This window comes from Mesoplodon mirus, assembly GCF_964341445.2.
Source record: "Mesoplodon mirus genome assembly, chromosome: 5".
NCBI lineage: Eukaryota > Metazoa > Chordata > Mammalia > Artiodactyla > Ziphiidae > Mesoplodon > Mesoplodon mirus.
Genome location: NC_138980.1, coordinates 66,709,999 through 66,735,380, shown reverse-complemented (window position 1 = coordinate 66,735,380; position 25,382 = coordinate 66,709,999). Strand labels below are relative to the sequence as shown.

Sequence of the window (25,382 nt, the reverse complement as noted above, 5' to 3'; positions counted from 1 at the left end):
CCTGAGTATCTTAATCCTGGGGTGACTTACTGACTAAGAGAAGAGGCTGTTTTCTCCCAGCTGTTGCTTACAGCATTGTTTCCTTTGAGAATTCCATGGAGCTGAGACTATTTTCTGTCACGGAGCTTTGGAAGTTTCTCTGAAGCATAAAACTTGGGCCCTGGAGAATTTGGAAGGAGTCTTGGGAATAGAAAGTGTTGGGCCCAGCAAGGCAAACTGTAGACTGTAGGCTAGAGAACTCTTAGGACTCAAGGTGGTCTCGTTTCTCATCTCCTCTGGATCCCTCTCTGATATTCCTGCCTGTCATCTCTTCTCATGACCAGAGGAATGTCAGGCCTTGCTCCCGTGGTAGAATACCTGGTAAGCTTGTGGGAAAAAAAAAAAAAAAAGAGAAATCCCAGTCCTGCTGAAGCAGAATCTTAGGGAGTGAGGTTTGGGACTCTTTTTCTTTATTCCTTTGTTTTCCTTTCTTTTCAGTGACTCTGATGCACACTGCAACCTGTGAACTACTCTTGCTGGCAGTGTAGAACTATGTAGCCAACCAGGCTTGAGGTTTAATTCTGGCTCTGTCACCTGTTGGCTGACTGTCCTTGAACAATTACTTAACCTCTCTTAGCTTTAGTTGGCTTATCTCTGAAATGGGAGGTCTCGTGATACCTACTACTATAAAGGGGACTGGAAATGGCTAAATCAATTAAGGGACGTTAGTGTGCTCAGCAGGTACTGGCACAATGAGACCTAGTTAGTGGTGTTATTAATTATCCATAATGGAGGTTAGCTTGGCTGTTGGGTCCCAACTCCTCTCCCTTCTAGGACCTTTACGAATGAGGAGAGAGGAGACTGCCCCTGAAGGATTCCTGATCCCCACATTTCTCCTCAGGGCGGGGATCCAGCATGCCTGCGCCCAGCCTAGTCTGCTGAAGTCACTGGCTCTGGGCTTGGAGCTCCTGGTTCTGCGTGGCCAGGTTGATGGTGTCTTGCAGGAAGCCAGCCAGCAGGCTGCAATAGTGATGCTCTGTGGCCATAGCCTGTTCCTCCCACAGCCCCCGCCAGGCTCGGAATACCTGTGCGCAGATTCAGAGATCCCCATGAGTCAGCCAGCCTTGGAACCAATTCAAGGCCTGCCCTCTGTCCTCACTGACCTGCAGCACGTGGCATGTCCAAGCCCGGGCAGCCTGCACGTGCAGGTCATAGAGGGCTGTCAGGTCCTGCTCTGCAGTGTCCTGTTCTGCCTGAAGGGCCTCCAGCTGGAGTCTCAGCACTGTCCACTCCCGATGCCATCTCTGCCTCTCCTCGGAAACCTTCAGTGATAATACATACCCTTTGTTGAGCGCAACCTGTGTGCCAGGCTCTGCTCTACTTACTTTATATTATTATTTTGTTTTCTCTAATGATAACCTTTGAGGTAATTGCCATTTTACAGATTTGGAAACAGTGAATCAGAGAAGTGACCTAACTTGACCAAATTCTAATGGCTAGTGAGGGACAGAACTGAGATGACACATGCATTTCAATAGTTCACCGTCATCCTTGGGGTAAAGTCCAAATCCAGAGGCTTGGCACACGCTGGTCTCTTTAGCCTTGCCTCTGACCATGCACCTGCCAGGCTCCAGCCAGATGGACAGTTCACAACACCCAGAACCTACTTTGCCATTGCTTCCGTTTGGACTTTTGCTCATATAGGATTCTCTCCTAAGAGCATGTCTCCCACCTTCCCCTGATCCGACCTCTGTGCACACAAGTTTTGTTTCTTGTTTAAACAAGCTCTGTTTCCTTAGTGCCTCCATGTGATGAACACAAACTGCCCTGTGGATCTGAGTCTAGTGAATTTCTCTGGCTAATTTGTTTGTCCTTTAAGTCTCAGCTTAGATGTCATCTTCCCTGCTCCACTCCAGCCTGGGCCAGGTACACCTGTTTGTTCCCACAAGTCACTAGCTCCCTCATTTACAGCACTTAGCACTGAGAATTGCATCGTCTATCCCCCACAAAGCTGCGAGGGCCATGAGAGAGGTTGTGGTCCAGTCTGCTGTGATTGATGCTAGATCCCAGCACAGTACCTGGCCAGGTTAGAAGGAGCCTCAAGGGACTTCCCTGCTGGTCCAGCGGTAAAGAATCCGCCTTGCAATTCACGGGATGCAGGTTTGATTCCTGGTCTGGGAACCAAGATCCCACATGCTGCGGCACAATTAAGCCACGTGCCACAACTACTGAGCTCATGCGCCTCAACTAGAGAGCCTGCGTGCCGCAAACTACAGAGCCCACGCGCCCTGGAGCCCACACGCCACAAATAGAGAAGAGAAAAACTTGCACGCCACAACTAGAGAGAAGCCCAAGTGCCACAACGAAAGATCCCACATGCCTCAACGAAGATCCCCCGTGCCGCAACTAAGACCTGACTCAACAACAGCAACAACAAAAAAAGTAGGAGCCTCAAGTACCCTACTTGACGTTCCTCACCTCTTCAGCCACCAGGCCTTTGACCTGGTCCCCTGCCACCACTTCTTCCTGTTCCAAATGCTTCAGTTCCTCTTGGATCCCAACTTGGTGCTGTTCTCACAGTCTCTGCCTCTGGGCCTGAGCCAGGAAGAACTGCAGGGCCACATCCGGGGCCTGCTGGGCCTAGGTGGCATCATTCTAGGCTCAGCCAGAAGCCCATGTGTGTACACAGCCTTGGGACACAGGGCCCAACTTTTCTAACAGACCCCCATTACCAGGGCAGCTCCCAGAATTATATCCAGGAGACTAGCTGGCCTGAAAGAGCCTGTGGCCTGGACAGAGACTCAGAGGCCGTGAGGGAAGGGGAGAGGTATTGATTCTGCCAGTAGGTGCCATGGAGGCCCTAGGGACCCCATGCCCCTAAACCAACCCAGTAGGAAAACAGCCCCTTCCCATGCCTCTCCCTGAGGGATACAGTAATCCTTCAGGCCCTTTATTTGCCAGGAGCTCCATGTTTCTCCCTGATGCTAGGGCAAGGTAAACAGGACACGTATTGTCAGGACTCTGCGACTCAACTCCCCAACAGCTTCCAGGTGTTCTGGGCTACATGAGGTGTTACCTGTTCCTCAGAGTCCCTGAGAGTGTGCATTTGGTGGAGATCAGGTCCTATAGATGCTGTTCTTCCTGCCACTGGAGGAAAATGCAGTTAAGCACACCAGGTGGAGAAGACCTCCAGCTCCACCCCAAGCACCAGCCTCACCTTGAGGCTCTTCCTGGAGGCCTGGACTGGGGCTTGCTGTTGAATCTGTGACCTGCTGAGAATACATTACGAATGAGAATTCTGTTACCTTTTCTCCCAGGACAGTGTTGGTTTTGAAATCAGATCAGGGTCCCAGCCCCTCCTTTTCTTAGCTGTATGACCTCAGGCAGGTGGCTAGTTTTCTGAGTCTCCATTTTCTCATCCATAAAATGGAGCTGATAAAAGTTGTAGAGAGCATGAAATGAGATAAGGCACCCAAAGCACTGAGCAGAGGCCAGCCCTGTTCAATTACTTGGAGTTTACAGGCCTAATTCCCAAGGCCCAGGGCTGTAAAAACAAGTTATAAGTAATTAAGAAAATGAAAGCACCAGGAGAAGCTGGACAGGGGTGACCTTCCAGCTTCAGTAGTTGTGGCTCACGGGCTCTAGAGCGCAGGCTCAGTAGTTGTGGCGCACGGGCTTACTTGATCCGCGGCATGTGGGATCTTCCCGGACCAGGACTTGAACCCATGTCTCCTGCATTGGCAGGCAGATTCTTAACCACTGCGCCACCAGGGAAGCCCCATGGACTTTTTTTTTTTACTCTCTTATTAGTGGAAAACTTCAAACATATACAAAGTCTAGGAATTTCATCTACTTATCACCTTATCAGCTTCAACAAATATCAACTCATGGTCATTCTTGTTTGATCTATACCCTCAACTTGACCTCCCCCAAATTTCTGACATATCATTTCACAGAGGCCTGATCTTTAATGAGTGTGTGAAAATAGGAAAGTACCTTCCCTTCTCTGATCCTCCCTTTCCTCATCTATAAATTAAACCTGCCTCCCTTCCCTCGCCCATAGTTCTATCTGCCTCATGGCATTGTGGTAAGAATCAGAGGTTTTAGTCAGTGTAAAAATGCTTGGTAAACTGTTGAAGCCCTCGGAAAGGGTGAGGGGTTGCTTTTACTATTAGCCTTACCTTTCCAGACGGTGAGAGCCCGGAAATTCTGGGACCTTTCTGAATCCTGGCCCTCCCAGAGGCTCAGGCTCTCTCTCGGCTCGCTAGGGTTGGGGCTACCGCTGGTTGGGTGAAGGGGGGGCAGGCCTAAGACCAGATCCTAGAGCTTCCCAAAGAAACCCACGTCCTCCCCCAGGCCACCTTGAGTGTCCAGGCAAAGAAGAAGGCCACTGTAGTTGTTTCCTTCCAGGAGACATGAGACAGTCCAGGGCAGAGAGCCCTCCACCTCCTCACCAACAACCTTACCAGCCAACACCTGCAGCAAGGGACAGTCTCTGCCAGAGGGAGGGAGGGAGGAAGAAAAGAGATGTCCACTGGTAGATGCAGAAAAAAACTGGCCCAAATCACACTCTGATGGAAAGATTGACTGTTTCCAGTCACTTTTGTGTAGCACCAGGCAGATTTGCAACCTTGTATAGATCTTTATTTTATTTTATATTTGATTATTATTATTTTTTTGTTTGTTTGTTTTTGCGGGCCTCTCACTGTTGTGGCCTCTCCCGTTGCGGAGCACAGGCTCCGGACGCGCAGGCTCAGCGGCCATGGCTCACGGGCCCAGCCGCTCCGTGGCATGTGGGATCTTCCCGGACCGGGGCACGAACCCGTGTCCCCTGCATCGGCAGGCAGACTCTCAACCACTGCACCACCAGGGAAGCCCTGATTATTTTTTAAATTACACAAATAATACATTCTCATAGTAAAAACAATTTAATTGTATATCTGACAAGGGACTTGTATCCAGAATATATAAAGAGCTCGTACACCTCAATAATAAAAATACAACCCAATTGTAAAATGGCAAAGCAAGGTGACATCAACAAAAATGGCAGAGTAGGGAACTCTGTGGGTCTGTCCCTTCCCAGAAACATCTGGCAAAAAAAAATGGTCAGAATCAACCTTACTGGAACTCTGGGAGATAGTCAAAGGTTGACAGCAATCAAGTGAATGTTTAACCAGGAGAAAGGCAGCTTAAATATGGTAAGAGATCTTTGTGGTGTTTTTAACTTACTCTAGCCCCAACCTTCTCCCCAGCACAGCCCACATTTCTGGGGCGGGTACCTGGTTCTGAAAGGAGCAGAGTAGGTCTTGTTCCCAGGGAACTGTGTTTGCCTGTTTTGATTGTCTGGGGTTTCCCACAAAGGACTGACAAAAGCTGCCTCCCTTTGTTTCACTTATCTTGGAATTCTCTTGGAGCAGAGGAGCTATGCCAGAGGACAGTCCCCCAAAGCATTGAGAGATGAAAGAACAAGCAAAAATAACAGTTGGGGCAAACAATGGACACATGGAAAGACTGGGAGAAAAGGTGGGGAGTGAAATTTTGGAGGAATAAGGGTTTTGAAAAGTTCCCATGTGTACTAGGCTACCTAGAAAGCCACACATATGTCCAGGGCAGTATGTGTGGTCAGAAGAGACCTGAGCAGACCATAGGCTTTCACCTCTGGCTGAACTAGGGTTCAGTGCCAGCATCAGGTGAGGCTAAGGCAGAGCTGTAAATGGTCTTGGTAAGCATTTAAGGAGCGACCCAACACAGAGCCAGTCTGTAGAAACCTGGAGAATTTTTTTCTTCCTTTCTCCCTTTTTTTCCCTTTTCCTCCTCCCTGCCTCCTCCTTCTTCTCCTTCCTCTCTCCTCATTCCCTTTCCCCTACCTCTCCTCCTTCTCCTTTTTCTTTCTTTTTTTGGGGGGGGGCGCATTCTCGGAGGTTAGGGAATTCTATGTCAGGTCATTGGCTAATCACTGAGATAATAGAATGAAGACTTCAGTGACTGCAAGGAATACAGTCTTTGCAAAAATTGTTTGGAAAAGTAAGCAAATGGATGGCTGATGCCCACAACAAGCAACAAGGCAAACCCTGGAGAGGAGGGAGAATCCAGCTTTCAGCGTTACCAGATTATCATATCCAGAGTGTCAGAGCACTAAGGAAAAAGAATGGAGACTTAAGAGACCAACACAATAAAGAATATAGTCTTTACAAAAAATGCTCAAATTGGCCAGTTTCCAACAAAAAATTATTAGGCATGCAAATAAGAAAGTATGGCTCAGGACTTCCCTGGTGGTCCAGTGGCTAAGACTCTGCACTCCCAATGCAGGGGGCCTGGGTTCGATCCCTGGTCAGGGAACTAGATCCCACATGCCTCAACTAAGACCTGGCACAGCCAGATAAATAAATAAAATTTTTTTTAATTTAAAAAAAGAAAGTATGGCTCACTCACAGGAAAAAAGAAAAAGAAATTAATAAAAACTGTCCCTGAGGAAACCAGACACTGGATTCAGTAGACAAAGACTTTAAATCAACTGTTTTATATATTTTCAGAAAACTAAAGAAAATGATGTCTCACCAAAGCTGGCTCCTCTGTCAACTCCCAGTTTCCTCTTTCCCACCCAACTTGTAGCTTCACTGCTATCTTGGGAATTTCCCTAAAAATTTTGTGGGGGGAGAAGGGCAATAAAGATAAAGAAAATGATGTCTCAGTGACTATCAATAGAACAATAGAAATTATAAAAAGGAACCAAGTAGAAATATGGGAGCTGAAAAGTACAATAACTGAAATTAAAAATTCACTAGAGGGTAGATTTGAGCAGGCACAAGAATCTCAAGAAACCTGAAGATAGGTCAAATAAAATTATCCAGTCTGAGGAGCAGAAAGAAAAAAGAATTAAGGAAAATGAGCCTAAGAGACCTGTGGGCTGCCATCAAGTGTACAAACATATGCATAATGGGAGTCCCAGAGGGAGAAGAGAAAGAGAAAAGGACAGAAAGAATATTTGAAGAAATAAGGCTCAAAAGTTCCCCCAAACTTATGAAAGGCATGAATCTACACATCCAAGAAGCTCAACAAATTCCAAGGAGGGTATACTCAAAGAGATCTACACCAGGACAGATTATAATCAAACTGTCAAAATCCAAAGTCAAAGAAAGAATCTTGAAAACAAGAGAGAAGCAGCTTATTATGCACAAGGGATCTTCAGTAAGATTAAAAACCAATTTTTCATCAGAAACTATGGAGGCCAGAAGGCAGTGAGATAACACAGTTAAAGTGTTGAAAGAAAAAAAAAAAAACCTGTCAACTAAGATTTCTGTATCTGGCATGACTATCCTTCAGAAATGTAAGAGAAAGTAAGATATTCCCAGATAAACAAAAATTGAGGGAGTTCATTGCTAGTAGACCTGCCTTACAAGAAATACTAAAGGGAGCAAATCCTTCAGCATGTCAGAGATGAGGAAAGGAGGAGACTCTGATGCTGCCCTGGGCCTCTACATCCATATTTCAGCCACCTACCCAAGCCTTCCCCAAAGCTGTTAAAAGGCTCCATCAGACTTACAGGGCTCCTGGGAGCTGCAGGATCCGCAAGGCTCCTCGCCACATGCCCTGGGTCCCAGGCCTCTCAGGAGGGTCAGGCCGTGGGCAGGACATGGTGACAGTGAGCAGAGAGCAGGCACTGTGGAGGACATCAAAGGATCAGGCCAAATGGCTAGGGGGTGGGGGTGGGTGAAGGCACCCGCCTGTCCTCACCTGCCTTCACCACCTGCAGCCTGCAAGTACGGCTCTGAGGCAGCTCTTGAGTCAGACACCTCCACTTCACTGGCATTTTCTACCACCCTGGAAGAAGGGAAGGCTGATCTCAGCTCCTAAGCACAAGGGTTCTGTCCAGCCCCCCAGAATCTCTGCTTGGGGAGCCCATGGGGGCCCAAGAGCCTATAAGAATCATCCCCAAGACTCCAAGCTCAATATTTCCCCTAAAAGCCTCTCATCTTCATGATCTTATTTTTTCTCCTCTCATCTGCCCAGTGAGGGAAACAGGATAGTTGGGATTGCTCCCATTTTATAGATGGAGAAACTGAACTTCTGCTCTGTGAGATGCTCAGATAACCCGGGATGGTAATGACTGAGCTGAAGAGGTGTAAGTGGATGGGGTGGTGAGAAGAGTGAGAGGTTATGGAGATATGGGATGAAGGGAAGACAGTGAGAGGGAGTTCTGGGGGCAAACCCAAAACCTGTAAGCATGACCTCAAGTTCATAACTTCCCTTCCCTGGGGTGGCAGTGGGGAGAAGCCTCCAACGGCTTGGTTTGGGGTGTCAGCCCTGCCTTAAGACAAGCTCCCTCAGACCCCGTTGGGCTCTGGACACTCACAAGCCCAGAGGGGCCACATCTAGCACTGACCGGTTCTCTGACCCTGGGGCAAGCAGGTCCTGACTCCTCCCACTGGTGCTGATCTGGGATCACACAAGCACAACATCTGTTACAAACCGAACCTTTCCCCAGCCTTTGGCTCATGTGATCCTCCCGCTGGGGCCCTGTGAACCAAGGGAACCAAAATTCAGCCATCTCAGGCAGGAAAAAGGAGACCCCAGCAAGGCAAGCTGACAGTGGTGAGCAGCAGAGATCCAAAGTCTTCAGGCGGCCCCTGAGCCTCGGGCTCTTTTGCAGCATCACCAAGGCCTTGGCTCCCCGGGTCTCTCCTCCCCCCAGGGCCTCACCTGCACCAGGCTAAGAGTACTAAGCATGGCATCAGAGCCCCTGAGGGGCAGAGCTTCTTCAAACAGCATCTGCAGCAGCTAAAGAGGAGAAGGGTGAGTGAGGATTAAGGATTAACCTGTTTTTCAACATTTCCTGAGGGCAAAGTCTATGCCTGGTCCTGTGCTAGGTGCTATGGACTTGGTGGCCAGGACAAAAATAGCCCCCGGCCTTGTGGTTCACAGTGAGCCAGACAAGTGAGCAGACATTTTCAGTGGGACCTCCTGTTTGTTAGGGTAAAACATGACAAGGTTTTGAGGCAACTGTTTTAGTTTGGGGGCATTTTGATGAAGCCTAAAAACAAAATGTTTATTATCATTATTAGTATTACTAAGAACAGTGAAAAGTAGACTTCCCTGAGTATTTGATCTTTGCACACCACCCTTCCTTGACCCTTACCTCATGGACCCCAGCCTCCCACCTACCCTGACCTCTCAATAGCTTCATGATTGATGCTGGCAAAACATCCTGTATGGACCACAGGGTGCCATAGGAAGCCCAAGGAGGGGCACCCAGTCCAGCTAGGGTGGGGAGGGGAAAGTTCTCGAAGGTCTCCTGGAGGAGCCAACACTTGAGTCTCATAACAGCTATGACTGGTGCATCCTCTGGGACTCACCTGAGGTACAAGCCGGGTGCCTCTGTTTCTCGACCCCGAAGCAGCAGGGCCACACTGTACCCTCAGCCCACCGAGCCCAGCATGCACTGGACTCTTGCTAGCAACTCCTGCTCCACCTCCTACTGGGGGACACAGGTACATCTCCGACTCAGGTGCCTGCCCAGCCTGCCCTGACCAGAGAGCTTGGGAAGCACTCAGCACTCCAGGATCAAGGGTCCTGAGTGCTCTGACCCTCCTCCCGTCGCCCTACCAGACCCCCCTACCTGAGGAGCATCAGAACCCAGGACTCCCATCTTCCCTGCACTTACCCACACCCCATCCCAGCCCATCCCATCTCTACCTGACTCTCCAGAATCCCACGCTGACACAGGCGGATGCTCTTGGGCCCCTCCAGGAGGAGCGTGGGGCAACAGGTCTCCTCGGGGCCTGAGACAGGTGGGCTTCATATCAACTCTCATGGGGGAAACTGAACTCCCAGGACTCCTGAGTCCTGCCCTCAACCTTTGCCTCAGTTTCCTAATGTGAGATGGCCTCACCCTCCCCCTCTCCCAAGAGGCTCTCCCAGGCTGCGTTACCTCTGAGATGAATGTGTGGAGGCTTCTTACCAGATCTTCTCCTTCACTCTACTTCCACCACCACGGTCAGCCTGGTCTGTGGCCTGTCAGGACTGAAGGGGCTGAGCTGCCCCAGCCCAAAGCAGCCCCTGTGCTCATCACCTCTCCACACTCCATGGCTTCTGTGCCTCTCAGATTCCCCTCAACAATTCATATCCCTGATCTGAGGGCTCTGGGTGGGGCCTCTAAACAATAACTTACCATAGGAGGTGACAGACCTCTCTTTTCTGAGTGAGCCAGACTATTGCATGGAATTTTTCTTTTTTTCCTCTTATGAAAAATTTCAGACATATATAACTGTGGAGAGAATAGTTTAGTGAGCTTCCAGGCACTCAGCTTCAGCAGTTATCAACTTATGACCGGTCTTATTCCTTCTGTTCCCGCTTCCACCCCAGTGGATTTTTTTTTTTTTTTTTTTTTTTTTTTTTTTTGCGGTACGTGGGCCTCTCACTGTCATGGCCTCTTCCGTTGCCGAGCACAGGCTCCAGACGTGCAGGCTCAGCAGCCATGGCTCACGGGCCCAGCCGCTCCAAGGCATGTGGATCTTCCCGGACCGGGGCAAGAACCCGTGTCCCCTGCATCGGCAGGTGGACTCTCAACCACTGCGCCACCAGGGAAGCCCCCAGTGGATTCTTTTGAAGCAAATCCCAGACACCTCATATTTCACATATAGCTATTTCAGTATGTATTTATAAAAGATAACTACCTTTTAAAAAAATGACAGCTTTGTTGAGATATAATTCATATACCATACAATTCACCCACTTAAAGTGTATTATTCAATGGTTTTTAGTAAGTTTGCAGATATGTGTAACTCTTACCACAGTTAATTTTAGAACGTTTCCGTCACTTTATAAAGAAACTTGCTTTCCTTTACTATAACCTCCCTAACCCCCACCCTATCCTGACCCTTAAACAACCACTCATCTACTCTCTGCCTCTATAGATTTGCCTATTCTGGACATTTCATATAAGTGGACTCATATAATATGTGTTCTTTCTGTGACTGGCTTTTTTCTTATTTTCCGAGGTTCATCCATGATGTAGCATGTATCAGTACTTCTTTCGTTTCTGTGGCTGAATAATGTTCCATGTAGGATGAAATTACTTCTGTCACCAACTACCCAGAGTTTGGCCAAACTTCACAGGTAAGAGCACAGTTGCAATAAGACTGCCCTAAATTCAGACGCTAGTCTCAAGCTCAGGGGTCCTCACTTTGACTAGCTATCTACACTCCCAGGTATTCCCACTACTCCTGCAGCTTCCATAATTTGCTGGAATGACTTACAGAACCCAGCAAAGCATTATAGTTACTGTATCTGACACCAATTCTCTAACACTGACTGGACGTCCTACATTTCAATCCAATTCTGATACTAAAAAGCACAACCTGTGAGTTGTGAGTTAACTTTTATTTGGGGTAAAATTAGGACTATAGTCCAGTAGACAGCTTTTCAGATTGCTCTGAGAAGCTTCTCCAAAGAGGTAGAGGGGGAAGTTCAGTATATATGTGATTTTGGTGCAGGGGGAGTACGTGCAATGAAGCACATATTTTTTTGCAGGAGGTTTCTGCTAGTCTCGTGAAGGTTACTGCTAGTCACCAGGAGCAGGTGTCACCATGAGGGATGATTTTAGTGCTTTTCTAGGTACAAGGAGATGCAACAATTGCATCTATTTATTCGTTACTATTTATTTATTCATTACTATTTATTTATTTTATTTATTCATTACTATTTATTCGTTCCTTCACTCTCAGTTTCTGTTCCTCCTTCTAAAGTTCATACGGATTTCAACAGGTGCTGAATAGTCAGAACAATCTTATAAAAGAAGAACAAAGTTGGAGGACTCATACTTCCTGATTTCAAAACTTATTGTGAAGCAATAGTAACCAAGACACTGTGGTACTGGCATAAGAACAAACACAGAGATCAGTGAGAGAGCAGAGCAGTAAGTGTCCAGAAATAAACCCATGTTTCTATGGACAGCTGATTTGACAAGGACATCAAGAGCATTCAATGAGGAAAGATTAATCTTTTTAACTAATGGCACTGGGACACCTGGACATCCAGATAAAGATGAATGGAGTTGGACCCTTACCTCAGACCATATACAAAAATTAACTCAAATCGATCAATTTCCCAAATTTAAGAGCTAAAACTATAAAACTCATAGAAGAAAATACAGAAATTAATCCTCATGACCTTTAATCTGGCAATGAGTTCTTAGGTATGATACCAAAAGCAAGCGCAAGAGAAGAAAACATGATAAACTTAATTTCATCAAAGTTAAAACTTTTGTGCATCAAAAGACATTATCAGAAATATGAAAAGACAGCCTACAAAATGGGAGAAAATATTTGCAAATTATATACCTGATGATGATCTACTATCCAGGATATATAGAGAGCTCCTACATCTCAGCAACAAAAAGACAAACAACTCAAGTAAAAAATGAGGGAAAGACTTGAATAGCCATTTCTCCAAAGAAGATATACACAGTGCATAAAAAGTTGCTCAACATCATTATACATTAGTGAAATGCAAAAAGACAAACGACAATTAAAAACTAGGAAAAAAAATTTGAATAGATAGTTCTCCAAAGAAGCTATACAAATGGCCAACAAGCATGTGAAAAGATGCTCAAAATCCTTGGTCATTAAAGAAATGCAAATCAAAAACGTAATGAGGTACCACTTCTTACTCACTAGTATGGCTCTAATAAAAAGAAAAAAATGGACTCTGATTCAGTTGGTACACACAACTGAAAATATGAACTTTCAGGGCATGTATTGCTTTTTTTTAATATACATTTATTTATTTGTTTGTTTTTATTTTTGGCTATGTTGGGTTGTCGTTGCTGTGCACAGGCTTTCTCTAGTTGCAGCGAGTGGGGGCTACTCTTCCTTGTGGTGGGCGGGCTTCTCATTGCAGTGGCTTCTCTTGTTGCAGAGAACGGGCTCTAGGTACACAGGCTTCAGTAGTTGTGGCACGTGGGCTCAGTAGTTGTGGCTTATGGGCTTTAGAGCTCAGGTTCAGTAGTTGTGGCGCCCGGGCTTTGTTGTTCCGTGGCATGTGGGATCTTCCCGGGCCAGGGCTCGAACCTGTGTCCCTTGCATTGGCAGGCGGATTCTTAACCACCGAGCCACCAAGGAAGCCCCGGGGCACGTATTGCTTTAAATGCATAATACAACTTGCTGTCAGACCAGATGCATTGTAAAAAAACAAAACCACTTCCTTTCTATAGCCATTGAAACAAAGTTTACTGTTCTGTTTTTAACAAGTTTGTATTGTATTTTACATTGACACACATCTGCTTATTTAAAAAAATGACATCCTTTTGGTAGTAATCATTCAGCACAAGTAGGTATTACAGCTTGACGTTTTTGTGTTCTAATTCTCAGTGTTCTTTGATTCCAGGTCTTATAGAGCAGTTAAGGCAACTGTAATGGCATTTTTGAAATGTATTATAAAATAAAAAGAGGTAATGTAATTAAAAAGAAAACTGTTGGTGAGAAAGTGGATAAATAAGAATGCTCATACATATTTTTATTTTTGGCTGCGTTGGGTCTTCATTGCTGCGCTCTGGCTTTCTCTAGTTGCGGTGAACCAGGGCTACTCTTAATTGCGGAGCGCAGGCTTCTCATTGCAGTGGCTTCTCTTGTTGCGGAGCACGGGCTATAGGCGCGTGAGCTTCAGTAATTGTAGCACGGGGGCTCAGTAGTTGTGGCTCTCGGGCTGTAGAGAGCAGGGTTAGCAGTTGTGGCACACAGGCTTAGTTGCTCCGCAGCATGTGGGATCTTCCCAGACCAGGGCTCGAACCCATGTCCACTGCACTGGCAGGCGGATTCTTAACCACTGCACCACCAGGGAAGTCCAACCCTCATACATTGCTGATGGGAATGTAATATGGTGCAGCCGCTGTGGAAAAGAGTTTGGAGGTTCTTCAAAACATTAAACATATAATTACCATATGATCCAGCAATACTTCTCCTAGGTATATATGCAAAAGAACTGAAAAGGGGTACATAAACAGATTTGTGTACTAAAATGTTCATAGTAGCATCATTCACAATAGCCAAAAAGTGTCCATCGATAGATGAATGAATAAACAAAATGTAGTTTATAATACAATGGAGTATCGTACAGCCATAAAAAGCAATGAAGTACTGACACATGCTACAACATAAAGGAACCTTGAAAACATCATACTAAGTTAAATAAACCAGACATAAATACTGTATGATCCCACTTATATTAAATATCTAGAATAGGCAAATTCATAGAGACAGAAAGTAGATTAGATGTTCCCAGGCTCTAGGGGGAGGGGAAATGGAGAGTATTTGCTTAACGGGTACAGAGTTTCTCTTGGGGTGACAAAAAAATTCTGGAAATTGTGGTGATGGTTGCACAATACTGTGAATGTAATTAATACCACCGTACTTACACTTAAAAATGGTTAAAATGGCAAATTTTACTATATATATATTTTTTACCAGAATAAAGAGAAAAAATAGATATCTTATTCCTATCTGCATACAGTCATGCTGTTTCCCTCATCTTAATGAAGATTATCTTATGAACATAACATCAATCATACTCCATGGTGAAAGACAAAACTTTCTAAGATCAGGAACAAGACAGGGATGCCCACTTTTTTTTTTTTTGCCGTACGCGGGCCTCTCACTGTTGCGGCCTCTCCCGTTGCGGAGCACAGGCTCCGGACGCGCAGGCTCAGCGGCCATGGCTCACGGGCCCAGCCGCTCCGCGGCATGTGGGATCTTCCCAGACCGGGGCACGAACCCATGTCCGCTGCATCAGCAGGCAGACTCTCAACCACTGCGCCACCAGGGAAGTCCATGGATGCCCACTTTTGTCACTCCTATTTAACATAGTACTGGAAATCCTAGCCAAAGAAGTTAGGCAGGAAAAGGAAACAAAAGACATCCAAACTGGAAAGGAAGAAGTAAAATTATCTTTGTCCACAGATGACATGATCTTATATACAGAAAATCCTGAAAATTCCACACAAAAAAACCTGTTAGAACTGATAAACAAATTCAGCAAAGTTGAAGCATACAAAACCAACAAACAAAATCCAGTGAGTTTTGTAAAACAAATAAACAGAAACCTCAATTAAATAGAGTTGGGAGACCAGAAGGGACTGCTTCATGCCCTGAGACCTTAGCAGAGCCCAACAGGAAGAAGAAAGACTCCTTTTTTACTGGCAAGGAGCCCTCCCACCTTCCTTTTCCTCTGTATAAAAGTGTTCTCCTACCTTTGCCATACAGAAACTTGCATGTATTGATAGCTCGCTGTGGTTGAGACCCCTGAATTGCAATTCTCTGCTGATCCCAAAGAAACCTGTCTTTGCAGGAGAACTATCTGGCAGTCTATTTGTTTCAGTTCAGCAGCTTCTATACACTAACAATGAACAGTCTGGAAAGGAAATTAAGAAAAACAATTCCATTTACCATAGCATCAAAAAATAAAATAAAGTACTTAGAAATTAACTGGAAACGAAAGACTTACAATGAAAACTACAAAAATTGCTGAAAGAATTAAAGAAGACACAAGTAAATGGAAAATCATCCCATATTCATGGATTGGAAGACAATATTATTAGGATATCAACACTCCCCAAGGCAAGCTACAGATTTAATTAAATCCCTGTCAAAATCTAATGGCATTTTTTTGCAGAAATAGAAAAATCCATCCTAAGATTCATATGGAATCTCAAGGGACCCCAAAGAGCCAAAACAATCTTGAAAAAAAGAATAAAATTGGAGATCTCACACTTCCTGATTTCATAACCTATTACAAACCTACAGTAACCACAACAGTGTGGTACTGGCATAAAAACAGATATATGGGGCTTTCCTGGTGGCGCAGTGGTTGAGAGTCCACCTGCCAATGCAGGGGACGCGGGTTCGTGCCCCAGTCCGGGAAGATCCCACATGCCGCGAAGCGGCTGGGCCCGTGAGCCATGGCCACTGGGCCTGCGCGTCCGGAGCCTGTGCTCCGCAGCGGGAGAGGCCACAACGGTGAGAGGCCCGCGTACCGCAAAAAACAAACAAACAAACAAAAAAAGGGATATATGGACCAATAGAATTGAGTAGAGAGCCCAGAAATAAAACCTCACATATATGGTCAAATGATTTTCGACAAGGGTGCCAAGACCATTCAATGTCTTTTCAAAAAATGGTATTGGGAAAACTGTCTATCCACATGCAAAAGTGTTGGGAGGCAGAGATATTGAATAATATCCACCGAACTGAGAAAGAACTTTGAGACCAAAAAACAAAGCAGGCAACTCCATAAAGTGCAATTTTGAAGTGTATTGTGGGTACTGACATACAGCCATATTACATAATGCGTATTGTGAATTTACATACAGCTAGGATCCAGAGGCATCCACAGCTGTGCTCTGCGAAGGGGATACCTTGTATTTAAAGGGGCCAAAGCGAAAAACAGAATTTGACTCGCAGGTAAGATGCACATCTGCATCCAAGGGAACGGGGGCTTTTTCCTCCTGGGGGTCTCATGACCATTAACCATCTGTGTCAACAAAAGGCATTCTTCCAGTTTTCATATCACATGAAGGCAAGAGTAAAAGTTGTTAGGAAAGTAATCTGGCTTGGGTGCACTCCTTGTGAGTAGACTAAAGCTCAGTTGTGCAGAAAGGGGAGGGGCAAGACTGTGGGCCTAAGATGGAGGTGACAAAATGGAGTCAGTGTGGTTCAGCCACATAGATTGGCAGTTTATTTAGCTGTCCCTATGACTCTTTGAGCCCATGGTCTGATAACCTGTGTAACTCTCCCATCAATGTTAATTTGCATTCTCCATTCCTATCTGCGTGGTTCTGGACACTGGAGGGAGGCAGGCTGGAGGGCTATGTTTACATGCCTCCTCCCACTCCTCTTGAGGTCCCCCTCGAGGCAGATAACTAGATCTCTGCTGGGTGTGGCTGCCTCCTTGATGTAATGAAGAAGGGACCCTTAGAAGGAACAGTACCTCTTGGCTGATGTCCTGGGTCGCTGAGATAATGTGGTTCAGAGGACGTATACTATTAATTGCCCTGTGCAGGGGTCTGAGGAGCTGTGAAGGGTCTAAGGTGTTATCCTGTTTGCAAATCAAAGAACGATTATACACACATATACTAACATAGTCACAAGATCTCTGGTTCAGAGACAGGCTGTTAAATGACAGCATCTTGTATCAGTTCCCCAACCCCAAACTTTCCATTACATGACACAGTGAAAGCCAGTGTACCTGTGTGTGCAGAGGGGCTGTACACTACAGGAGAGGAACCCTGAAATTATAAAACTCAGAGCTTATGTAGAACAAGTGGCATAGCTGTCTCTCCTCACTGGGGGTTGGAGAAAAAAAAGAGAGTGAGAATAAGCAAATGGCTCTGGTTTTTATTACCTTGGAAAGGGAGAAGCTGACTCTTGGAAAATGCACCAGAGAGGAAACATTCTGTATCCTCCTAGGCATGTTTACCATTCAAACATCCTTTAACAGGTGCCAGTAATCTGTTCAGGAAGCCTGCATTGGGCAGAAACCCTTGGTTCTCCCACACAGCCCTAGACAGGTGACTTTTCCCTGCCCTTTCTGCCCCTGTAGTTCTTTTCTAAGTAAGGGCAGGTATGGTTTCTAGGGAGTTAGGATGAAGAAAGTTTAAGTATAATGGATTCGCTATCCAGCAATGTGCCCAGTAAACGTCTGTTGAGTGAATGACACGGACCCGCTGTTTAAGATTTTAATGAAGATGGGGCAGAGGGATGGTTGGTTGAGATGTCCTGACGAGGCTCTCCCAGAGCCAGGGCAATCTGAGCCAATTAATTCCTCTCCCCCCTCTCCCCTGGGCCTTAGGCAAAGGCCCCGGCTCCCTGAAGCAGTGTCAGGGCTCCTGACACCCCCATGGTCAAGGCGGAATGTGCACAGACTGGTACCACACCGGAGCTCTTCTGGTCTTCTTGGTGGTTGAGGGCTCCAGGGTCTAGAAAGGGATTCCCGTCCAGTGTCAGGTTATTTACCTCGGGCAGCTCGTCTGGCCGCGGCGCCCTGCTTAGCCTGTTGCAACTGAGATCAAGCACGCTGAGCTTGGGCGGCAGTCCTTTAGGCACTTGCTCCAGCCCCGCGAACGACAAGTTGAGAGAGCTCAGTGCGCTGGGCCAGACACATGAAGTAGCGCCCGGGGCGGTGGCGCGCAGCGAGTTGTGGCTGAGGTCCAGTCGGTGGGGCTGCACACTCGCCGCCGCCAGCGCAGCGCACACGCTGCTGAGCGTCTCCATCCCCGCGTTGCGTAGGGCTAGACCTTGGAGGGTCGGGAACTTGTGCGGACAGAGAGCCGCAATCAGCCCGCGCTCGCCGAGTCCAGGATTGTCAGACAGGTCTAGGCTGGTGAGGGCCTGGAAGGTGGGGAGCTGTGCGCAGGCAAAGGCAAGCGAGTGTGCTTGCGCGATGTTCAGTACCCTGAGACCAGGCTTGAGCCACTGCTGCAGTTCGCCGAGCCAGGCACCTCCTGTTGCCCACGACACGTTACGGAGACTGAGGGTGGAGAGCGCAGGCCCAGTGGCTTCCAGAGGCGGCGGCGGCATCGGGCCGGTTACCTCCAGGTCCTCAAACGTCAGTTCCTTGAGGCGGGAGTAACCGAGCGCCCGCAGAAGGGCGACCAGAAGCCGAGCAGGAACCTGGGCAGCTCCCAACGTGAGCCGCCGCCAGCGCAGAGCCTTGATCGTGTCAGCATACTGCTTCAAGTCGGCGTCGGCGCTCTTTAGAAACTGCTCCAGGCTGCGGCCGCCGCCACGGATCTCCACCTCGACAGCAACCATACACTGCAAGGCGCTAGACCAGTCAGGCTGCGGATCCGTGAAGTTGCAGACGCAAAGGAAATCTTCTTCGTCCAGCTCGCAGGGCTCTGGTGTGGCCGCAGACACACGCAGAAGTGGCAGCAGTAGCAGCAGCAGATAGGGCACGCACACCTGCGAAGACAGCGGAGGTCAGGGCGGATCCTGCCGGTCCCTAAGGTTCCCCGAGTAGCCCTCCTTCGGCCCCAAGAGCATACACTCACCATGGTCGATAGGTCCTCAGAACATCTGCCTCTCCGCCTGGCTCTGGGATGGGCTGTGGCTTCTTTCCTTTACAGCGGCTCTCAGTCGGCTTCCAGACTCCACAAACTTATCTGTCCTTACTCGTTGGCAGCCTCTGAACGTTTATGTAACCCTGGGATGTCACTCCATTCCCTCCTCTTTGAACCCTGTCACTCCCCACCTTTCTTCCTCCCAACCACCCCATCCGCTGTCCTAGGAAATTTTGCAGTGAATGATGTTGCCAGGAAAGGAGCCATAACAGGAAGTATCTTGCAAAGCGTCTAGGGCCCTCTGCCTCAGGCAGTGCCCTGATGACTCAGGCGCCCCCAGCCTTGTCTGAGATGGGGAAAAGGAAGATCCCCAGTGCCTCAGGCCAGGACTCTCACGTCCCCTGCCTATAGCCCAGTAACTCAACCCGGGTAGTTTCCTTAACTTTTCCCTAGTCTTGGTAATTACTGTTAACCTCCTGTCACCCAAGTCCAACTCCCTGAATATCCTCAGGTATTTAACTGGATATTTTGTGGAAGAGATTGCAAACTTCATCTGTTGACTCCAAGGGCTAGAATTAGGTTCAAGAGAAGGAAGTTGGTCTGAGGAATAGCTCCCCCCGCCCTTTTTTTTTGCTGACTTGTTCTTTAAATTTGTTTATTAAGAAATAATAGCTTTTTTTTTTTTTTTTGGCCGCACGACATGTGGCATCTTAGTTCCCCGACCAGGGACCAAACCCGTGCCCCCTGCATTGGAAGAGCAGAGTCTTAACCACTGGACCGCCAGGGAAGTCCCCTCACAATTTTTTAAAGTGATAGCTTTCTTAAAAGTAGAGAAGTCTATGTGTTTAACAGAGACACATTGGCCAAGTCCCTCGCTCTCTTAGTTTCCACTTCCCTGCCATGACATTTGAGAAATGAGATATTCCTAAATATAATTTTCCCACTTGTACCTAGCTATCTCCTTCCCTTTCCCCAGCACAATACCTATGCCCTAGGAATGAAAAGCTGGACCTATGTTGAATGAGGGTTAATTAGTAACTCACCTGCTTTGTCAAGAAAAAAAAAGCAAGTGTCCCAGAGGGTGGGGAATTGTTACCAAACCAGGTTTGTTTGCCCAACAGGCAGTAAGCCAAACACTGTGACGCTTTTGTTTGTAGCAGAGAAAGGGTTTTTCACAAGGGATCTAAGTGAGGAGCAGGGAGAACAAGTCTCAGATTCACCTCCCTGAAGGCAAGGGGCTTGGGATATTTATGGGTGAAGGGTATAGGGTGGTTGGAGGTACAGGGGAAGGTGATTGGGGACAGGAAAAAGGTGAGGTAATCAGTATTCTGCTCAGGTGTATCTGAGTTACATGCTTCTTCATGGGATGCATGTTCAGAAAATGGTGGCATTAGCATGATCTGAGGGTGAAGTTTTGGCCTTCTGATGTCAAAAGGCCATCCATCCAACACTCGCACAGGCCCAGTTGGAGGGTCTGTTGTTCCAAGCAGTCTTAATCAGCTGGAACACGACCTGGCAAGAGCTGACTCTAAGTGCCTGAAAATCAACTTAAGGAACCATTACTATAGCAACCCATATGTCAGAGGTGTTATCCACAGAGGGGCAGTTAAAGGAGTCTTGTGACATATTGTGTAAGCTACATGAGGGTATGTAATTTGCGGGAACAATTAAGGTGAGCTTGATCAGTGAAGGCAGGTTACACGATATTATTTATTAAGCAAGTTACAGTTCAAGGGATCTAATTGATGACTGCCCTCAATTTTAGAAGGGCTATGCTTTTAAAACAGCCCTCACAAGTCTGAACTTCTGGATTTCTGGGCAAAGAGCTACATGAAAAACATTTGAATTCTCACTTCCCTTTTTCCAGAAGTAGCTACATCTGTCCACAATCCAAACAAGGAAGCCCCATCGGACCACACTGCTCCCTGTGTGTCCTGTTGGGCATGTTCTAATACCCTAAGCCATGTCTAAAGGCCAGACCATGTCACTGGGACATCCCTGAGGACCAAGATACAAGTATAGTTCAGTGTGAAATACACTGACTCTGCAGTCAGACAAAAAGGCTTGGAATCCCAGCTCTACGGCTAAGGTTGTAACAATAGCCGTTCATTGTTATTTTCTTCATCAGAGTCTCTGCATTCAGAAGACTCAGGCCACTGAAGCCTGGCTCCTCAGGAAATTCCATCACCTTAATAACAAGAACCTACTGTATAGCACAGGAACTATATTCAGTATCTTATAATAACCTACAATGGAAAAGAATCTGAAAAAGAATATATATATCTATCAGGTTGGCCAAAAAGTGCCTTCGGTTTTTAAGTAAAAATAAAAGACACATTTTTTTCATTTTCACCAAGAACTTTATTGAACAACATATTCACCCTTTTGTTCCACTATCTTCTGCCATTTTTCAGGCAACTTCATAATTCTATCTTCCCAAAACTTTTTATCTTTTTGAGCAAAGAACTGTTCCAGGTGCCTTTTACAGTCCTCCAGGGAACTGAATTTTTTTCCATTAAGAGAATTTTGTAAAGACCGAAATAAATGGAAATCCGCAGGTGAATGTGTGCTGAATATGGCGGATGAATCAGAACTTCCCAGCCAAGCTGTAACAGTTTTTGTCTGGTCATCAAAGAAACATGCGGTCTTGCGTTATCCTCATGGAAGATTATGCGTTTTCTGTTGACTAGTTCCGGATGCTTTTTGTCGAGTGCTGCTTTCATTTGGTCTAATTGGGAGCAGTACTTGTTGGAATTAATCGTTTGGTTTCCCGGAAGGAGCTCATAATAGAGGACTCCCTTCCAATCCCACCATATACACAACATCACCTTCTTTGGATGAAGACCGGCCTTTGGTGTGGTTGGTGGTGTTCATTTCGCTTGCCCCACGATCTCTTCCATTCCACGTTATTGTACAGTATCTGTAAACCCACCTAACATGATTCAAAATGGAGTAACACCTGTCAAGGGCACCTATTAAGTCTCTTTCAGACACCCGAGACCTGGGAAATTACTGAAGACTGCAAGTCTATTCGAAAAACCACATCCTATAGACACAGAGCCAGCCCTGGTACTGCTGTGGACCAGAATAGACATGAACTCACCTCCTTTTCCTGCACCTTGCCCTTTGAAGCTCAATAAAAGATTCAAACCCCACCTTTTGGGACCAATGCCACCCTATGTGTCTGGCCCCTTTCCTCCCTTGGAAAGTGGAGGAATAAAAAGTTTCTTTTCTTCACTTGTTAATATTTCTGTGAATTCTTTCACAACCCATGTCGGCTCACCTAACAGTATCCACTTTTCATCGCCCATCACAATTTGTTTTAAAAACGGAACGTTTTCATTACGTTTAAGTAGGGAATCGCACGCGGAAATATGGTCAAGAAGTTTCTTTTCCCTCTGCTTAACTTATGTGGAACCCAAACATCAAAGTGATTAACATAACCAAGCTGGTGCAAATGATTTTCAACGCTTAAGTTGGGTATTTTGAGTACGTCGGGCTATCTCCCGCGTGGTATAACGTTGATTGTTTTTAATTAATGTCTCCATTTGATCTCTATCAACTTCAACTGGTCTACCCAACTGTGGAGCATCGTCCAGTGAGAAATCTCCAGCATGAAGCTTCGCACACCACTTTTGACGTGTTCTATCAGTCACAGCACCTTCTCCATACACTGCTCAAATCTTGTTTTGCGTTTCGGTTGCGTTTTAACCTTTCTTAAAATAATAAAACACAATATGCCAAAAATGTTGCTTTTTTCCTTCCATCTTCAATATTAAAATGGCTACACAAAAATTCACCAATTTCGATAACTCTTTTTTAAAATGCACGCTGATATGACGGCTGTCACAATCTAACAAAATCGTTTTGAATGAAGTTAAAGACAACTAAGTGCTGCTAGAGCCATCTTACGGAAAAAAACGAACGAACCTTTTGGCCAACCCAATATATATATATATTACACAACATTGTAAGTTAACTATACTTCAATTTTTAAAAAATGGTTAAAAAAATTCCATCACCTTAGGGGAGACACTCTGGATGAGGGGTCCAAGCTAAGAGGGGCAATAATGTTTCTGCAAAGGTCCCCAATTAACACCTTGATTCAAAAAATATCTATCGTTTGTCTAAACCAAGTGCCAGCGCTAATGCCAAGCCCTGGGATGCTGATGTGACCATCACATGGTTCCTCAAGTACTCTAGTAGGTGCGGGAGGCAAATGCAGATGCAGAACTACAGTCCATAGTGAAGACGACTCTTACAGAGGAGACAAGGACTTGGGGGAGCTCTAGAGAAAGGAACAGCTAGCCTTGTAGTAGAGAGGACATGGAGCTGTTTCTTACAGGATTAACAGAGTTGCCAGGCAGATAAGTGCAAAAAAAAAAACCCCAAATAAAAAACAGCTTGGGCAGCTGTAACTGTTTGAGCAGACACTCTGGGCAGAGCATAGATTTTTCCTGGGGACTTGCCTTATCTTCCCAGCCAGGAGGAAGATGTAGGTGTTAGAAGCCAGCGTGCCCCATGAGGAAGGGGACAAGACCCAGATCCTATCCCCAGCCAGAGCATGGTGCATTAATAAATGGTGCTCAGGGAATTCCTTGGTGGTCCAGTGGTTAGGGCTCTGCGTTTCCACTGCAAGGGGCACGGGTTCGATCCCTGGTGGGGGAACTAAGATTCCTCAAGCTGCATGGCCAAAATAAAAAAAAATAATAATAAAGTTAAATAAATAAATGGTGCTCAATAAGTGGCTGTCCAGAGGCTGGATGGTTGCTGGACCTGGAGAGAAGATATGGAGAGCAGGATGATGGTCTGCAGATTTTTAACTAGGTGTTTTGTGGAAGAAATCAAAGGCTTCATTGATTGACTCCAAGAGGTGGAATTAAATTAAAGGGAAGGAAATGGGTTTGAAGAACAGTTCCCATTCCTGGATTTGTTCTTACTTGCATATTTGTCTAAGTAGTAGCTTTCTAAAGATTAGAGGCCTCAGTGAGAATTCTTTTTAACTTTTTTTTTTTTTCTGGCCTCACAGCTTGAAGGATCTTTGTTCCCCCACGAGGGATTGAACGCGGGCCCTTGGCAGTGAAAGCGTGGAGTCCTAACCCCTGGACGGCCAGGGAATTCCCTCAATAAAAGTTCTTAAGTGCTACCAGGACTCTACTCTCTTGGAGCTGTGAAGGCGGTTTGGGAGAAGACAACGTCAAACAATTACACTGTAATTAATGTCAGCTGTGAAAAGGGTTATGAAGGAGAAGCGTACGGTGCTATATGCTCTCATAACGGGGGAACTGGTACAGTAGTTCTGAGTAGGGGACACTGGAGATCTTGAGGACAGTGTTAATTAAGGGGAGAGTGCTGGTTGTTGTGAGGGTGGGGTGGCAGAGACAGGGCTCTAGGCAGTGGAACAGCCTGTGCAAAAGCCCGGAAGAGAAAATGTGCAGGGCTTATTCAGGGAACAAAGATCCTAGGAGAGATGAGTAAGGTAAGGCTGGAGAGGTATGCAGGGATTAGACCATGTAGGGCTTAGTTGGCCACAGTTCAGATTTTGAGGGTATGGAACACAGTTTTTGTTTGTTTGGCTGCGGCGGGCGGCTTGCGGGATCTAGTTCTCCGACCACGTATTGAACCTGGGGCCATGGCAGTGCAAGTACCGAGTCCTAAGCACTGGACGCCAGGGAATTCCCTGGAGCACAGTTTTTAATTCACCAGTTTCCCCAGTACCTACTAGATTAGTGGCGCTCAAAATTTGATGAAAGAACTACTTTATCCTGAAGATAATGCCATTCACTTTTTAAAAGTATTTTTAAATTTTTTATTTATTTAATAAATTTATTTTTGGCTGCGTTGGGTCTTCGTTGCTGTGCACGGGCTTTCTCTAGTTGCAGCGAGCAGGGGCTACTCTTTGTTGCGGTGCGCGGGCTTCTCATTGCAGTGGCTTCTCTTGTTGCGGAGCACGAGCTCTAGGTGCGCAGGCTTCAGTAGCTGTGGCACGTGGGCTCAGTAGTTGTGCCTCTCTGCCTCTAGAGAGCAGGCTCAGTAGTTGTGGCGCACGGGCTTTGTTGCTCCCTGGCGTGTGGGATCTTCCTGGCTCAGTGCTCGAACCCGTGTCCCCTGCATTGGCAGGCGAATTCTTATCCACTGCGACACCAGGGAAGCCCTTGCAGTTCACTTTTATCCAGAACAGTGACACATAATTGAATTTGTTTCCTTTTTCTCACCTGAAAAATGAGGATAATTGTCATGGCGAACATTCAATAAGGTAATGCACTTCCTGGGGTTTTCCAGCTTTCATCACTGAGAGCCGAGTTATTAGTGAAATGGCATTCGACATCTTCCTAGAACTCGGGGTAGTTTTGAA

The 25,382-nt window shown here is 46.4% G+C and overlaps 2 protein-coding genes across 2 annotated transcripts; both read right to left on the bottom strand.

Annotated features, from left to right (window-relative positions):
• Positions 1-13: 13 nt before the first annotated feature.
• LOC309805365 (uncharacterized protein) lies at positions 14-9,473 on the bottom strand (the record flags this gene model as incomplete). The annotated part of the gene is given in 11 exon segments (XM_082623288.1): positions 14-1,064; positions 1,143-1,363; positions 1,523-1,599; positions 2,444-2,553; positions 2,557-2,619; positions 3,197-3,248; positions 4,307-4,474; positions 7,714-7,800; positions 8,333-8,415; positions 8,680-8,757; positions 9,333-9,473. Coding segments are annotated over 11 exon segments (1,221 nt in total). The 3' UTR covers positions 14-923.
• Positions 9,474-16,265: 6,792 nt separating this feature from the next.
• CD14 (CD14 molecule) lies at positions 16,266-19,573 on the bottom strand. The gene is made up of 2 exons (XM_082623104.1): positions 19,019-19,573; positions 16,266-18,929 (listed from the first exon to the last, which is right to left on the bottom strand). Exons 1-2 carry the CDS (start codon positions 19,019-19,021, stop codon positions 17,814-17,816), a joined length of 1,119 nt encoding a protein of 372 aa, XP_082479230.1. The 5' UTR covers positions 19,022-19,573; the 3' UTR covers positions 16,266-17,813.
• Positions 19,574-25,382: the final 5,809 nt, after the last annotated feature.